This window comes from Callospermophilus lateralis, chromosome 2 (genome assembly GCF_048772815.1).
Source record: "Callospermophilus lateralis isolate mCalLat2 chromosome 2, mCalLat2.hap1, whole genome shotgun sequence".
In the NCBI taxonomy this organism is placed as follows: Eukaryota; Metazoa; Chordata; class Mammalia; order Rodentia; family Sciuridae; genus Callospermophilus; species Callospermophilus lateralis.
In genome coordinates this window covers 14,012,385-14,029,059 of record NC_135306.1, presented here as the reverse complement: position 1 = coordinate 14,029,059, position 16,675 = coordinate 14,012,385, and the positions used below count along the sequence as shown (strand labels likewise).

General features: G+C 45.9%; 1 protein-coding gene across 6 annotated transcripts in view; it reads right to left on the bottom strand.

The window, feature by feature from the left end:
• The window catches only part of Cdk5rap2 (CDK5 regulatory subunit associated protein 2), a 186,539-nt gene that overhangs the window by 73,001 nt on the left and 96,863 nt on the right, over window positions 1-16,675 (bottom strand). For all 6 annotated transcript variants that reach the window (XM_076845603.2, XM_077108812.1, XM_076845608.2 and 3 more), the window contains 4 exons: window positions 15,908-16,005; window positions 10,992-11,122; window positions 9,440-9,549; window positions 7,260-7,388 (listed from right to left, as the gene is read on the bottom strand). In XM_076845603.2, the coding sequence (XP_076701718.1) occupies window positions 7,260-7,388; window positions 9,440-9,549; window positions 10,992-11,122; window positions 15,908-16,005 (468 nt within the window). The remainder of the gene's footprint in view (window positions 1-7,259; window positions 7,389-9,439; window positions 9,550-10,991; window positions 11,123-15,907; window positions 16,006-16,675) is intronic.

Below are 16,675 nucleotides of genomic sequence, written 5' to 3'. Positions count from 1 at the left end.
TTTCAACCTTGAAGACTGTCTACTCCAAATGTTGGGGAGCAATGTGGCTAGAAGAGTATTCTTTGTGGATGGGGGTCAAATTCTCCTAATGCCCAAATCATATCATTCTGGGTTCCAAGAGACTGCAGAGGGCCATTCCACTCCACTGGTGACCCTTACACTTCAATCAAATGATTCAAGAGTTCGTTGTAATCTAGACATGACTCTGTCACTTAGTTAATTTGTGTCCTTCATAAAACACCTCCCCTCATAGGTCAGTGTCCAGTGCATAAAATGAATGGGTTGGGCTAGCTCTCCAAACTTTTCTTCAGGTCCACCCTGCAAGCCCTGCCATTCCAAAACTCTCATTTTTATTTGCAACTATATAACAGCCCGGGTGCTTCCCAAAGGACTCTATCACCCAGGTTGTAACTTCAAATAGAAGAGAGCTGCTCCCCACTGGCACAGTAGGCGCTCAACATGGGAGGGATGAACAGAAAACCCACTGGACTCCCTCCAGACCGAAGCCTGGCTTGTGCACAAGAGTGGGGCAGATGGCAGAAGGAGTTAACTGCCATGTTCCTACCTCATTACTCTGCTCCAAATGCTGGTCATTCTGGAAATTATTCTTGTCATCCTCTCCAATTTTGATCGTGTCCTCGTCCTCCTTGCTAGCTAGAAGCTACATGGCATGAAGCATGGGATGGTTTTAAAATGCAACCCAAAAAAAGTGTGCAGCATGAATGTGCACAAATAGCCCGGTGACGTCTGTTTTTTAAAATGCAGAGCAAAAAACAAACAAAAAACGGCAGAAACAAATGCCAAAGCCATGAAATAAAAATTAGCCAAAGTTAGAGGTGCTGGTTCTGTCAATCACATGCAGCTGCCTAGAATCAGCATAATTTAAGGACAAATTCCCCAAGAAATCACTGTCGGCTTTCTCTGCCCTCGCACGGTCTGTCTGCACTGCTGTAAATTGAATATGCTGTCTGTTGTGCTGCTGCCATTTCTGCCTTTGCTAAATCCACTTTTGGATTATATAAAAGTAACAAGATTTTGGAAAATGGCTATTGATGGAATTGAACATATCAAATAGCAAAAAAGCAATAAGTGCTGTACCCAATTTATGCATCATGTCTCCTATTTAGCACAGGGCATAAAGCTGTTGTTAGACTGTCACACATCTGAGATGGACAGTCCCAGAAATACTGTCAGTTTGCTGACAAAAAGTCCTCATCACTAATGAGAGTACCAAGCTTGCCTGATGATAACTTTATGCTTGTGGAAATGAAGGACAGATATTTATAAAGACTGCATAAACCTCAAATGCTTTAAAGAAGTACAAAACCCAAAGCTTCTGCGTTAGCATCTTCTGGAAAGGACAGGACAAAGTTCTCCAGAAAGTCAGACCTCAGCACTCCAGGAGAGCAAAAATCCCAGCTATGGAACAGTAGGATTAAGCAGATCAAAGTAAAAGAAGAGGAAGCCACTCCAGGAAGGAGTCAATCAAAGCTGCTGCAAACCCTCCTCTCATGGATGAAGTAGCTGGCTCTGCACTCAAGGTGTTAAAACTAGAGAGGACTGGGTCACTTGTGGCACACTATACATGAGCTACTCACGGTTCTATCTCCACAATTTTATTTTATGCATTCTACACTCAGCCCATTACACCCATAACTCTCCCAGTCCAACTTCAATTCTTTCAACCTTCCCTTTTTGAGGAAAAACCTTGTTTTGGAAGAAGAAAAACAAAACAAAGCAAACTGACTTTAGAAAGTCACTTTATAGAAACCTTTCAGGTTCAAAATACATCCAACATACTCACATTCAAGTACACAATCATCTGTTTATCCTGTGAAGCATTATACAGAGCCCAGGTTCTTGTTAAGGCATAAAAGTTCACAGATACAGGGAGTGAGGAACACTCTCTCTACTGGCTTCTTTCCTTGTTATGAAAACATTCTAAGTGATACAGACCAACTAGGACTATCAAACTTGATGGCAAGAGCATAAAAATGTTAACCCACTTCGGGAAAAGTACTGGCAATTCCTTATAAAACTATAACCCAGGAATTCTACTTCCAGGTTTAATCAAGGGGTGTGGGGAGCATGTCCACCCAAAGACTTGTACGTGAATGTTCACACTACCTTTACCCAATGTCTGTTCAGAGAATACACAAATGTGTCATGTATTCATATGATGGAATTCCACTTAACCACAAAAAAGAACCGGTGACTCATGTAAGAACACAGATCAACCTCCAAAACATGCTCACCAGAAGAAAAGCGGACAAGAAGGGAAACAAGGATCTTTATGGGGTTTGGGTCATAGGTACACACATTTATAAAACAGAGCAAATGCAGTCTGCATATCACTGTTTGTGAATAAGACCTTAAAAGAAAAATAAACTATAAACATGAAGCTAAAAACTAGAGTTTAAATATATGCATGCTGAAGTATTTAGACTGACGTTTTCAACTTCAAAAAAAAATTATCAAAAAGAAAATGGAGTGATAATGGACAAGTGGGAAACGTTAACGGCATTCAGGTAACAAATCAGGTGCTCCATGATCTCTCACTCATGCAGAATCTTAAAAAGTTGATTTCATAGAAATTGAGAGTAGAAAGTGATTAGCAGAGTCTTAGAGAGCAGAGGGGAGGAGGAAAGGAGGAGATTTGCGGGTAGGTACTGAGGTACAATTCTACAGGAGCAAGAGGCTGACTGGACAGAGCAGTAATGAACATCATAAAACTAGAGGCAAGGATCATGAAAGTTTTCATTATGAAGAAATATTAAATGTTTGAGGAAATAGATATGTACAACTTAACTTAAATACTATGCTATGTATACACGTACCAAAACATCACGTTAGTAACATCTATAATTTTTATTTTTATGTGTCAGTTAAAATTCATTTAAATTTAAAAAGAGATAAGATGGATGATGGTGGATGAGTGGGAAATGATAATATAATAGAAAAGGGAACCTCAGGTATTCACTATAATATTCTTTTCATTTTGCTGTATCTGAGTTTTTTAAAATAAAATGTTGGGAAGTAGGAAGTAGCCTCTTATCTTTTTTTTTTTTGGTACTAGAGATTAAACCCAGGGGCATTCAACCACTGAGCCACATCCCAGCCCTTTTCTATGTTTTATTTAGAGACAGGGTCTCAATGAGTTGCTTAGGTCCCCGCTAAACTGCTACAGCTGTTTTGAACAGGCGATCCTCCTGCCTCAGCCTCCCAAGCCGCTGGGATTACTGGTGTGGACCACCACTCCTGGCTAGCCTCTCTCTTCTTTTTAAAACAATAAAATAAAAACAACAACAAAAGTCCTCTTTGTCGTTCTCCAAGCTTCTAGAAAGTGTTCTTCTTACCTCCTGAATGTGGCTTTTCTGCCTTCAGAAATTGCCTATGAAAGTTCCTCAAAGACCTTCTGGATTAGGAGGTGAAATCCACACGGGGTGAGGGACAAGGGAGGAAATGGCCCTCCCTGCTGCCTATGGCCAGGAGAAGAGTTCCCCTAAATCTAGCTGAGCAAAGGAACTTAACACTCACCATTCCAGGGTGAGACAGCAACAGCTCTGAAGCCCTTCTACATTTCAGAACCACAACCCGCCATTACTCGAGACACCGAGATAAACGCTAACTTCACTTCTCTTCACCTCTGCTTGACTTGATCGAAATTAAAAATAAACACTCATTTTCAGCAATGATCAGAAAACTAAACGTTGGGGACAAAGATAAATGGCCCAAATGCCACGTGTGACTTAGTAGTTTTCGAAGACACAGAAGATGTCAGAAAGAACCACGTCACTGCAGCGGGGCTCTGCCTCCAGCCCAGTCACCAGCTGGAGAAGGGGCCGCCACACCTCCCAGGGCTCCCTGGACAGTCTCCATACACTGAAGCTGGCTGTCCCTGTCACCCTGACAAAGGGTGCAGGTCAAGTGACTCCCTGGAAGACCACTGTTGCCTGGCCACTCACTCCTTAAGTAACACTATCGGGAGTCCTGCCCCTTGTGCTCTTCCTTCCTGGTGGCTTTGCAGCTGCCACTCCTCAGCCTCCTGCTCCCTGCAGGCACCAGCCACATGCTCCCTTGGTTTGGCGTTCACCCCAGCACAGCTCTGGCCACACTGCTCCAACTGCCCCTCTGCTCGTCGCTGTCATGCTAGGCGGAACAGGGTCATGTTTGTGTTCAAGGTTTCAACATCAATGCCTGGTGCTCCAAAAAACACCATTGCAAGGACAAAAGAATGAATAAAGACCCAAGCAAGACGGAACCAGAATCAAGCGGTTTTCAGAATTATGTCTGCTCTTGCTACTCAGTGTGCTCCTTAGCAACAGCACGTCACCATCCAGAAGCTTGTCTGAAATGCAGACTCCCAGGCCCCATGCCAGGCTTACAGGACCAGAATCTGCATCTTAACAAGATCCCCAGGAAATTCACATGACTGCTAAACTTAAAGACAACTCCAAACAGAGCCAGAGACGGCTACTAATTCCTACTCTGCCACTAACTTACTAAAACAATAAAATAAAAACAGCTGTGTTTTATTGAGTGTCTACTATGTGCCAGGCAGTGCCAAGGGCTTTATAAAGCATTTAAAACTCATAATAACTTACACTGGTGAATTGTTAGAAAGTTCCTTCTTTTAATAAAATTAAATCTACTTCAACCAACCAAAATGTACCCCATTATTGGTAAGGGAATATTTAACAACCATCTTCTACTTCTGAGCACTATCTCTGCTCTCTAAAGTCACAGGAAGTCTATTTTCTGTTCAACATGATAATCCCACAAATACCTGAGCTCAATTAAATTCTGCTCCTTTATTCATGTTTTCTCTCCATGCAAAAAAAAACAAAAACAAAACAAAAAAACTTTAGTACTCTAACCACACCTAAGAATGACAGTATAGCCACACAAGTAAGTAACGGGAGTGACCAGCTTTTTTTTTGCAATGTTCTGGTACCTGTGCCTTACACCATCCTGCCACCTAGAGATGGCCGTCCCAGGTGCTGCAAGCTTCATGGTGTTGGACGCTCACCACCCTGGCTGAACCTGCTGAAACTGCTCCTGTACAGCAACTGTCCACCAAATTCTCCTGATGCTACATCAATTAAGGATCAGTGTGAAAGATGAAAAAAATAAAAATAATAAAAAATTTAAAAAAAGGATCAGTGAATAGATATAAGAAAAGGGGGGCCAGCTCAGTAGAGAGTGAACACATGAATAAGAACAGGCCTGCTCTTGGTCTGTCTGGTGGCTGCTGCGTGAACCCACGCATGCAGGGAAGGCGTGCCCCTCCCAGCTGGTGTACTTCCAAACGGGGAGTCAGGAGAGGAACTCAACCAACTGTCAGGCATCCAACCACTCTTACCCTTCTTCAAATTAACAATTGCTGGAAATGGGTATATGGAAATAATTTGAATGCTCACTGTATAGCTATAGCTGTCCTTTGACCCTGAAATCACATATCTGGGAATACAGTCCAAGGAAAAAACTCCTAAACACAGAAGATGATTTGTGTACAAAGACAATCAATATGTAATTTAAAACAGTGAATCACTCGAAACAATCTACATGTCCAACGAGAGTGAGGCAGTTACATTTCAATGCATTCATAAGATGGAAGAAGAGCTTTGACTTGATGGCAACTGGAAGAAACAAGACACAAAACCGTATTAGAGTCTAAGTGCGTGCGTGTACACAAATATGGAAGGAACAATTCCAAAATGGTAATTAATTAGGCCTCCCAGAGTGTCAGGATTATGGGTCATTTCTTTTCTCTGTTTTCTGAAGTTTAAAGACACAAAATATATTTGCTTCTTCCCTCCTCTCCTTTTTCGATTTACAGGCTCCTAAGGAGCAGGATCGTGCCTAGCCCCCACCCCACAAGTCCTGCTGCTCAGAAAACACTGTGGAACTTGTATGCATGTCTGCCTTGTTTCTCGCTGAAGGAGTCCCACACAGCCTCCAGAACAACAGAAGGCTCCCCTTGCTACCCACCCCTCCGCCTCCCTCTGCTCCAGATTATAATAGGCACATCATTTTCCCCATGCCCATCTCCTATCCCCTGCCCGGGGGAGATGGGAGCAGTGCTATAAAGGACAGGGCTATTCACTGGGAACATCAAATTGAAGTGCAACCTGACAAATGACTCAAATCTGAATCGGCTGGTATTAAGATCTTAGAGTGGGCAGAGGAAAAAGCCTCTGTTCTCCAAAGGACATAATGGGACATTTAACAGATTTTTTTCAAAGGACAAATGAACAAACAAAACTCGCCATTTACGACTCAAATGGAGTCGGTGAAGAAAGAGCTGCTTATTAAGCATGCTGCCTTGGAGGAAGTGAACGAGGAGACTTGTTTTCCCTAAATGGATTGCAGTTACTCTTGGTTTTCAAAATTATCGGAGCCCTGGAGGCCAAGATCAATAATATTCCCTGTCTCAAAGAAAGCAGATGGCCAGAGCGCAGCATAAATACCTGTGAGCAGCTCCCACTTTGAAGGCGGAAGGAGACAACTTAAGGCTGACAAATCTTTCCCCAAAAATGACGTTGACTATGAACGAGGGACCTGCACTTTCCTGATGCTCCAGGCTGAGTTCCAGACAACCCCAACCAAGAAGATTGTTGTTTTGCTCATGAGGGACCCAAGTACAAAAAGGTCCTCTGCACCTGATGGCAACAGTCCCAGTCTTCTGTGCATGGAGCAACCCTCCTGGGGAGAGCGGGCAAGCCAGGGACTAGAAGAAGAAAATCAATCCGCCTCCCTGCCAGCACGACTTCAGGGTCCTCCCACTATACAGCACAGGTTAGGAGCAGAGAAAACGAGAGACAACATAGCACAAAGAACAGCACGAGACCCAGAAGTCATCCAGGTGAATTTTCAGGGCAAGTATATAATTGCACATGTATTTGAATGTGAATGGATTCACTAAGGCTGTTTCTACACTACCCAAATTATCTGGGTGATTTGGAAACTCTCTAGATCCCTCTGAGACCACAACACTCATCCAGCTGTGCCATCTGCAACACAGATCCCAGAGCGGGACAATTGTCGAAAGCATCCCAATAGTGACCCATGGAGACAGGAACTGAACTGTAGGACGCCTATGGACACACCTACTGACCTAACAAGGTCCTCAACACCCGCCCACAGAAGAAAGAAAGTTTCAGTCACAGACCTCCCCAGAACAGAGGCAGTCTTGAGAAATGTTTGGGGTTAGTAAATTTCTGCAATCAGCACATGACAATGAGAATGCTGCTTCTTACCTCTCTTTGTTCTGTTGACTCAGGTCTGCCATTTCCCTGGAAACCCTCACAGGAGAGATCAAAAATGGTTTTCTTCAGGCGCTGGTTGTCTGTGTAGAGTTCCTTCACCAGCTGTACAAGTTCACTGACCTGAGAGATAAGAGCAGGGAGGTGGAGCCACTGCTTTAAGGCAAAGTGATCCTCAGCAAGCTGCCTGATCTAAGCTTCATTTTCCTCATCTGTCGGATGGGTTACTGTGAAAACTCACCATGACCGTGGTCGGGGTACACTAACATGTCCCTGACACCGGCTCAGTTAATGACAGACAACGCGATCTCTGCCTTGCACTGGAGGCCTCTGGAGGAGAAACACCCCAGAGGTGAAGTTTCTACAACTGTGCCAGGGCCTTATTTTACAGCACAGACCTTCCTTTCACCTAGCAGTGTCAGTAATGACAGCCGTCCATTACAAAGAATGTTTATGGCTGCTAACATACTTCTGCAAGTTAGTCAATCAGTCCCTCAAAGATCCTGAGGCAGAGGACAGAATGGTATGTGAACCCTTACAGCTAGGAACCAGAGATGCGAAGACACTACTTCCCAGGGTCCCAGAGTCGGAGTATCTAGGGAACCGCATGAAAAAGAACAGCCACAGTGCCAGCTCAGGTAGGAAGGAACAACTGTCCCCAGAGGGAACCAGGACAGAAGGAAGACCCCCTCAGGTTCCCGGCCAGGGCTCCTCCCGCAGTACAGGTCAGCTGCAGGGGCAACTGAGCAGCCACCATCTTCGTTCCCCGCCAGCTTCAATTCCCTGTGACTTTTCAAACTCTTCTTAATGGGAGTGGTCACTGGGCCTTCAAATAAAGTAGAAAACCCCACCCTCACTACACATGGCGGGCATATTTGATGTATTTTGAACATGAATAAATTTTGGGTCCAATCCTCGGGAGGATATGGTGGGAAGAGCGCAACATTCTACATGGCTCAGGCGACTACCTGCTGCCCTGGCCCCATCACAGCAGGCCGGACAGCAGCTACCACCATCTCCACTTTCCTCATCTTCAGAAAAACAGCTGAGGGCTGGGGCTGGAGCTCAATGGTAGAGCATTCGCCTCACACGCATGAGGCACTGGGTTCGATCCTCAGCACCACATAAAAATAAATAAATAAAATACAGATATTGTGTCCATCTACAACTAAAACAAAAAATTAAAAAAAAAAAAAAAAAAGAGCTGACTAGAGACTCCTTGCCCCACTCCTCCCGAAATACCCAAATTCTTTGTTGTTGTTGTTTTATGGACACAATACCTTTCTTTTATTTGTTTTACTTTTTATGTGGTGCTGAGGATCAAACCCAGGGCCTCACAAATGCTAGGTAAGTGCTCTACCACTGAGCTACAACCCCAGCCCCCCAAATTCACAAAGTCTTATGGTTCTCCTTGCTATTACTTACTTCGCTGCCTTACATGTTCTGCTTTCTCTCCATTGAGAAAACCCGCCACCTGGATACACTCCTATTTATCCTTCAAAACCCACTTGGAATGTCACTTCTGTTGGGAAGCTTCCCTCCATCAGGCAAGCAGCAACGAACTCTCCTCTGCTGTCTCTGCACCTCGAGCAGCTGCCTCCCACAGCAACCTCTGCACTCCATCCTGCAATTATTTGTTCCCATTTCTTTCCTCTTGGCCAGAATGTGAATTATTACATGAAAGAAACTGAATCTCCGTCCCATGTATGTGATAATTTCACAATGTACAACAGTCTCCTCTGTGTTCACATGGCTTATTTCTTAACCAGGATTCTTAGAACCCTGAAACCACTCTCATCATAACACCTATAGACAAACTGAAAATCCTTTCCCGCATTGATCAAACTGGAATCATATTCATTCAAAAACCATCTATTAGCTCCTACTAATGTGTGCAGGCCCTGGGACATTAGAAATAAATAAGACATGATCACTAAGGTTGAGATGCTCATAGCCTAGGGACAAATAATTACAGCCCCTCATGAATGGGAGGACATCAATTTGAACTAGGTACAATTTCGCCTGAGGGGAAGGAAGTTCACTCTGTGTGGAGGGGCTAAGAGCTGACCCTGGATGACAGGAGTAAAGGGACTTTCAGAATCACACCTCTGTGATCAGGAACCCAGAGACAACAAATTGAAAAAAGGAAAGAAAGAAAGTTATTAAGTCAATACCTTTTTCTTAAGTTCTTCTTGAGAAAAATGCTCCACTTGAAACTGACTGTTTTCTTCAAGGCAAATACTTAGATAAGACGTTTGATCACTATAAAATGAAAATGGTTCTTCTGTCCAAAAACAAAAGGGGGGGGGGGTGAAACGAAGAACATCAGAACAGATCTTCCGGGACCAATCCCAGCTCCATCCACCTAAAGCACTCTGTGGCAGGCTGGCGGGTGAGGGTACAGAAGCACATGGGAGTTTACAGCACCACCTCTGGAGCAAAAGTAACCTTCCCTTGCTCCACAGGCTACCATCTCAGTGCACGGTTTCATCTGGGACTGTAGGCTTTAGTTGGCCAATTCTGAATTATAATCTGCATATCAAGTGCTGTGTCTGGAGACCATTCTGAATGGCACAAGCAAATGGTGATTTCAGTTTAAATGAGCGTGATTCTGTTTAGGTGAGAATATGGGAAAATGAGATGTGACCCCAAGGGTAGAACTCAAGGGAAATAAAAGTGCCCGATGTATTTTTACTGGCCCCAGAGCCCTCGTGGAAGCGAGTACACCAAGTGCAGAAGCGGCCTGCTGGAGCCAAGACAACAGCGCCTCGGTCACCTCGGTTAGAATGTGTCATTGGCTTCCTCCGCAGCAAAGGACACATTCTAACAGAGGGGGCAGAAGCAGAGGAGAGGGAAGACATTTGCTGAGAAAGCCACAAGTACAAACAGTAGCTCATTTGAAAATACACATGGCTAAGTGCTGGAGCACCATGACTGTGGCAATGACAGGAAGAGCCAGACCTCAGGACACCCTGGCTCACATCCAGGCAAATCCACCCAATCCACCCCCAGCTCAGCCTCCTCACTTGTGCCTAATGGGGTGACTGGGAGAATCGGGTGAGAAGGGCGGAGCCTAGTAAAAGCCTGTGCCCTGTACACAGCAGGAGTCCAAGAAATGTCAACCCACCACGGCCATAACCAGTTCCTACCATGTGTGCCAGGCACTGAGCTAGAGCTACAGAAAGCAATAAGCACCACCCAGACTTCAGGGCTTCAGTCTAGCACAGGACAAGGCCAGATACACATGATGAGAACTCAGCAGGGCCACACGGGCTCTCTTCCTGTAGCCCTCCCTGAATGAAACCGCCCTGCAATGCTAAGCATGTTTTGTGTCTGCCGTTCCGGACCTCTGCAGGGGTTCCATGGGAAACTGAGCCAGTCAATGAGGGGGTAGGCAGGGAGAGAGGGAGGGGTTTGCAAGTCCCCAAGGTTACCTAGAATTGGGAGTATCAAATGATGCAGAAAATAGCAGAAGCAGTAGGGACACCACCCTGCAATGGATCTTCTGCAGTGTTAATACAGTTTACTAGGCTCTTCTGCTAGGAAGGCCGAAGCTAGACAGAGAAGAATGGGCAAGCCAACATCAACACCATCACCCACAAATGACCTCCAGAGGAAATCCTGTGGCTGCTCCATCTCCTCATAAAGATCTAGGGCTCTCTTAAGTTCACCCAAGGCTCTCCAGGTGGACAAAACAACAGGAAGTACAAAGAAGAGAGTGTGTACCTTCCCGCCTCCGAATTTCGCTGATCTGCTCCACCAGGCTCTTTTGCAAATTCCGATACGTAAGCACATCCCGTTCCAGTTGCTTCCGCAGGGCAAAAATGTTGTTCAACTCTGCCTGCACGGTGTCCATACTTGACATAACAAGACATCAGAAATTTTAAAATAGTCCTAGTAGTGCTTTAACAAGCAAAGACCAGCAAGCCCTTCTGTGATTTTTTATGCTACTTGTGTTTTCTCTGGTTATAAAAGTTAAGTATATGTTTACAGAAATAAATGTTCACAGAAAATTTAAAATACAAAAGTATAAAAAGAACAAAAATTATCATGATCCCCACTACCAATTAAAACACTGCAGACCATATTTCCCCTCAATCTTTTTTTCTATGAAAATTTCAACATTAATATAATAAATGCTGAATTGTGCATTCCTTGCTTAAATATTTCCCCACATTTGTGGAAATTATTTGCAACATCCATTTTTAATGACTGTATAAATTATGTCAGGTGAATGTCCCTCCATTTAGTCTAACTCATTCCCTATTAGAGAACACTTGGATCATTTCCAAGTTTTGCTATTGATGTAACCAGGTGGAAATAACCTGCTTTTCTAGCATGTTCCTCTGTTTGGAATAACCCCTTGAGAAGGCTGGATGGAGGGGAGACTCTCCAGGTCTGAGTGTCACACCCAGGCTTCAGAGAGAAAGGAATTCTTTTGTGTTCCCATCAAAGAGGTCATCCTGGGGGGAAAGGGGAAAGGCAGGAGAGAAGAAAAAACAGAGGGAGTTGACAGTAAGAGAAAATGACCAATCCAGGGGCCAACAGAATCACTCAACGCTGCACAGGGCACATGGATTTTTATTCTAGAAGAGGGAGGGTCAGGTTTCACACCCAGATCAGCACAATGCGCTGCTGAGCTGTGTAGACAATATGTGCAAATGAGAAGCTCAGAACCTGGGGGAAGCCACACAGACACACACCTCGCAGAGTGTGCACTCATCTTGGAGAGCCCTGGCTAACAGAACTTCCCCTGAAGACAGAAACAGTCTGTATCTGCAGGGTCTAATACAGTAGCCACTAGAATGCACCTACTAAACATCTGAAATGTGGCTTAGTGCACCAATGAAGTAAATGTTTGTAATTTCATTACATTTAAAGTAAGTTTAAATTTAAATGAACTAACCGCTCTTGGGTATTCCAGTGGACAGTGCAGATCCACACACCAGGCCTTGGACTTCAACAGATGAGAACTGGCACAGGTCTGAATACTCAAACCCAGCTCACAACTGCACAGCCTGAACCTAGGTGTGGCCTGGCTCCCGGGCTGCTTTCTTAAGAAGGATTCCAAGCAGTGCTACCAGCAGGTCAAAGCACACAAGCACTTTTAAGGTTCCTAAAACACCTTAACAAATCTGAAAGCCTCCTTTATAAAATCACTGAGAAATATTATCATTCCCCATCCAGCGTCCATCCTACAGTTCCCTAAGAGGGTCCATCGGCACCTTGAAACTAAGCTTCAAAACTGATGACTATCAGACTGCTCTAGGGAGAGAGCCCCTAAGCTTCCATCTGATTCTCCCCTTCTGTGTGCCACACTCACGCCCCACTGGTCCTTCAGAGACTGTTCTCCAGCTCCATCCCTCGAACTGCACACAAATCAAGACATACTGGAAGGAAAGTAAACCATTCCGTCCAATCTTCTACGCTTGTTGCTTTGAAGACAGTTCACTGCAAGGCACCCTTCACGAATGGCCAAGGGCCTGACTGGCGGTCCCGATGATCAATTTGTACAGTTGATGGGAGCCCTTCCAGAGGAGCACAGCACTTACTTGGATGTGGCTGTGCTGCTGAGGTATTTGACCAGAGGAAAAGGGGAGACTGTTTTAGCAAAGCTCCTACCATCGGGGCCAGGGAAAGCTAACTGCCACGGTCCCCTTCCCCCTCTGACAGGGTGAAAAGCACACAGCTGCCGCCCTGGAGCTCGTCATTTCCCAGCTCCAGAAGTTTCTCAAGGTGAGAAGTAAAAAGTGCTTTGCTCAGAAAGAAACAAAAGCCTGTGCAACCTTCCTCCTGGGTTGGGGCAGGGGGCCGGGGTAGGGGTGGCGGCCAGGAGGAGTCAGAGAGCCCAGCTCAAAACAGCAGGCCACCACTAATCTTAACCTTGCCTCTGTGGCCATGTCAGTCAAACACCTCATCTGTAAAACGGGGATGATACCTTTCCTTTGAACTGTTTTGAGGATTAAATGATAGTCCTATTACATGGGAAAGAGCTTGGCACGGTGCCTAATACATTCTAGATATTCGGCAAACACCATTTCCTTCCTCCTGCATATCCCAACAATTCCCACAAAAAAGATGATATTTATGAGCCAAAATTTCTGATTCTCATGAGTTACAAGAGGGATTCTCATCTAGAAATGATTTTGCTCCCCTGGGAGACATTTTGCAATACCTGGTGGCATGTTTGGTACCACAAGAGGATGAGGGAGTGAGTGTGCTCCTGACACGGGGACAGAGCCGGAGATACTGCTGAACACCCTAAAATGCACAGGGCAGCCCCTCATGACAAAAAAGCCATCCAGCCCCAAGTCCCAGTACTGCTGAGGTTGAGAGCCCTTGGTTACAGGAAGTGTTGCTGAACTAGCCTTCAAGATGCAGGGGTGGCAGCGAGGCCTGGGCTACAAAGCCAAGGGGGTCAGGCTCTGATCACCCTTCACCACAGGCCTTAAGGAGCACTTCTGTCACATGAGCTAAAGCGCCCACGTCTGAGCAATGAAAAATAGAAAGCAAAGGTGAAAGAACCAACGAGCCTCCTCCTCCCTGTCTGTGTAAACTCCAAGTACACCCTGGTCTGCAGCCACCACCCCACTGCCAGTTCCCCGAGAGAGAGCAGTGGTAGAGTTAGACGTGGGGACTCCTCCTGGATATGCCCAGGGCTGAGGATCCCAAAATGCCCTGGATGCTAAGCTGACGCATATGGGGGTACTGAGGCATGTGGAAGCTTCCCATGTGTTTATTCTCAACAAGTGTTGACGTTTACTGAACACCTTCTATGTGTCAGGCAGCATGAGGAATTTACACACTATCATCCCTTGTATCCAAACTACCTTGTAAGGTAGGTGGGCAGGAGGAGGGTAGGAAGAGGGTGGGTAGGTGGGTGGGTGGGAAGTAGAAGGCAAGCAGGCACATGGCAGGTAAGCAGATGGGTGAGCTGCTGTGCAGGTAGGTAAGCAGGCCACATCCCCACTCAACAACACTCTCCCAAGAGCCCAGAGCAGCTGAGTGGCAGGGCTAGATGTGGACCAGGTCTGGCTACCCCTAAACAAAGTCTGAAGATGTGCAGAAACCTTTTGAGCATGGGTTACCCACTGCCCTGACCCACTGCAGTCCCATCCACGTATTTATTCATTAGTAAAGAGCCTGTGAAACCCGGAGCCATTCCTGTGGAGAGGGCTTGAGAGCAAACACATCTACCCACAGCACCTCTCCCGCCCAGAGAAGCTGCGCAATTAAAGTGAAATTTGTGCAGTTTCCCCACATGATTGAACCCCTCCTCTGGTGAAAGAGACCAGCTGCTGAGGTCTCCTGAAAAAGCTCACTTTCAGAGATGCCTACGCCCCAAATTTCATCAGTATTTGTTTGGTTTTTTCAAACTCATTTCAGATCTTAAAATCTGGAAATTATCTACTAACTTGGACGATCCGTGCTAGGGACAGACATTCCTGCAGAGAGCATTTCCCAGACTCTGGGAGCTGCAGATGGCAGAGGAACCCCTGGTCCTGAGGAAGCTCCCAGACCAGGAGAGCAGGTGGAACAGCAGAGACACCCACGCATCAGGCAGGCAGTCAAGAGAGAAGATGCAGAGGGGCAGCAGAACTGGGGGTCAGCCAGGCACCCGACGAGGCTGACACTCAAGCTATTCCTGAAGGAGGAGTGGGAGACACAGCAGGAAGGTGGGGTCAGGAGCACAGAGGTCAGAGGACAGGACAGCAGAGGCAGGAAGAGACGGCCCAGCAACACGGCGAAAGCAAAGGGCATCATGAGAGAGAAAGAGAGGTGACGGTTCTTAGCTTCTTCTTATGGGAAACCTTGGACACATACAAAAAGACAAAGCAATGGGATGAGCTCCTCCTCATCCGCCCACCCCATGTCCCAACAAGTAGGGAGCCAGGGCTGACCGTGTTCCGCCCATTGACATCCCCACCTACTTCCTCTGCTTCTGTACTGTTCTGAAACAAGTCCCAGACGTCACATCCGTTCAACTGAACCACTCCCATGGGGAGAGAGCTGGGTTTTAATGCAAGAAATCCCTGAGGCCAGTCCTGCAAACAGAGCCCCACAGCAGGCCAATTGCCTGGGGACACCGAACCAGAGGGCAGGGGAGCCGGGACTATACCAAGACCCCTGGCCCACAAATGGCTCTCTTCCCCACCCCTCACTGGCACCAAATCATTTCAGCCATCCTGCAGACACAAGTCACTCTAAGACACAGAGACATGTTAGTGTCCCAGAGTTCTCACAACACCTGTGTGACTTTGGACAAGCCACTTAACCTCTCTTAGCGTCAGTGGATTCATGTAAAATAGGGAGAATATTTTCACTTACCTCACAGTATAGCTGTGAAGATCATGTAAGATAATACACAGGGAAGTGCTCTCTAAATATGTGATAAAGTATTTAGAAATATGAGTAAACACTATATTTTTAATCTAATTTAGTTGCCAAAGATCAGACAATTCTTGTTAGAAAACAGGTATAACAGGTATTGTAAGGAGACAATCACTACCTGACTACTGTGTACACTTCTTAAGCACATGTTGGGATGGCTTCTCCGGCTCAGGGTCCATCAGCTTTTCCAAAAACTGTGTGCACGCTCACCCACACTCACAGGCGTGTGATGTCCAAATAGAAGGCCTTACCTGTCTGAGTCCTGCAGAGATCTCACCAGCTGGGCATAGATGTCCTGCTCCTGCTGTAAGACCTGTATCAGCTTTTCATAGTCTGACTGTTCCTTTTCCTGGAAATGATGGTGGACATCTGACTTTAGGGGAAGGATCTTAAGAAGACAGCCTTATATCATACAAACATATGTGACCAGTTGTGTGTGTGTGTGTGTGTGTGTGTGTGTGTGTGTGTGTGTGTGTTTTATTTATTTATTTTTTGAACCACACAAAGGTGAAGCCCTGGACCAGGCTCTGGCTCAGGCCACAGTCACACAGCACCACCTGCAGGAGGAACGGGGAATGCCTGCCTCTCGCTGCCTGCTACAGCACACATCTGAAGTGTACCCCAAAAGCCCAGTGTGTGAGAGGTTTGGTCCCCACGGTGGTGCTACTTAGAGGTGGTGGAACCTTTGAGAGTGGTGCCTGGTCTGGGATCCTCAGGTTATTGTGGGTGTGCCCAGAGGGGAATTGTGGCACCCCCAACCACTTCTTTCTCTCTTTGGCTTCCTGGGCAGGAGGTGAGCAGTTTGTTCCTCCACACACTCCCTGCCGCGGCCCACCAACATACCTACCCCAGTGAGGCCCAATGCAATGCATCCACTCTGTCTTTGACTAGAACTTCTAGACCTCTGAGCCTTTTATCTTTACAAGTTAGTCACTTCAGGTGCTTTATTACAGTGACGTGAATCTGACTAATATACTTACCTAGAAGCTCAAAGCTGTGCTTCAAACACCCAGAAGCTG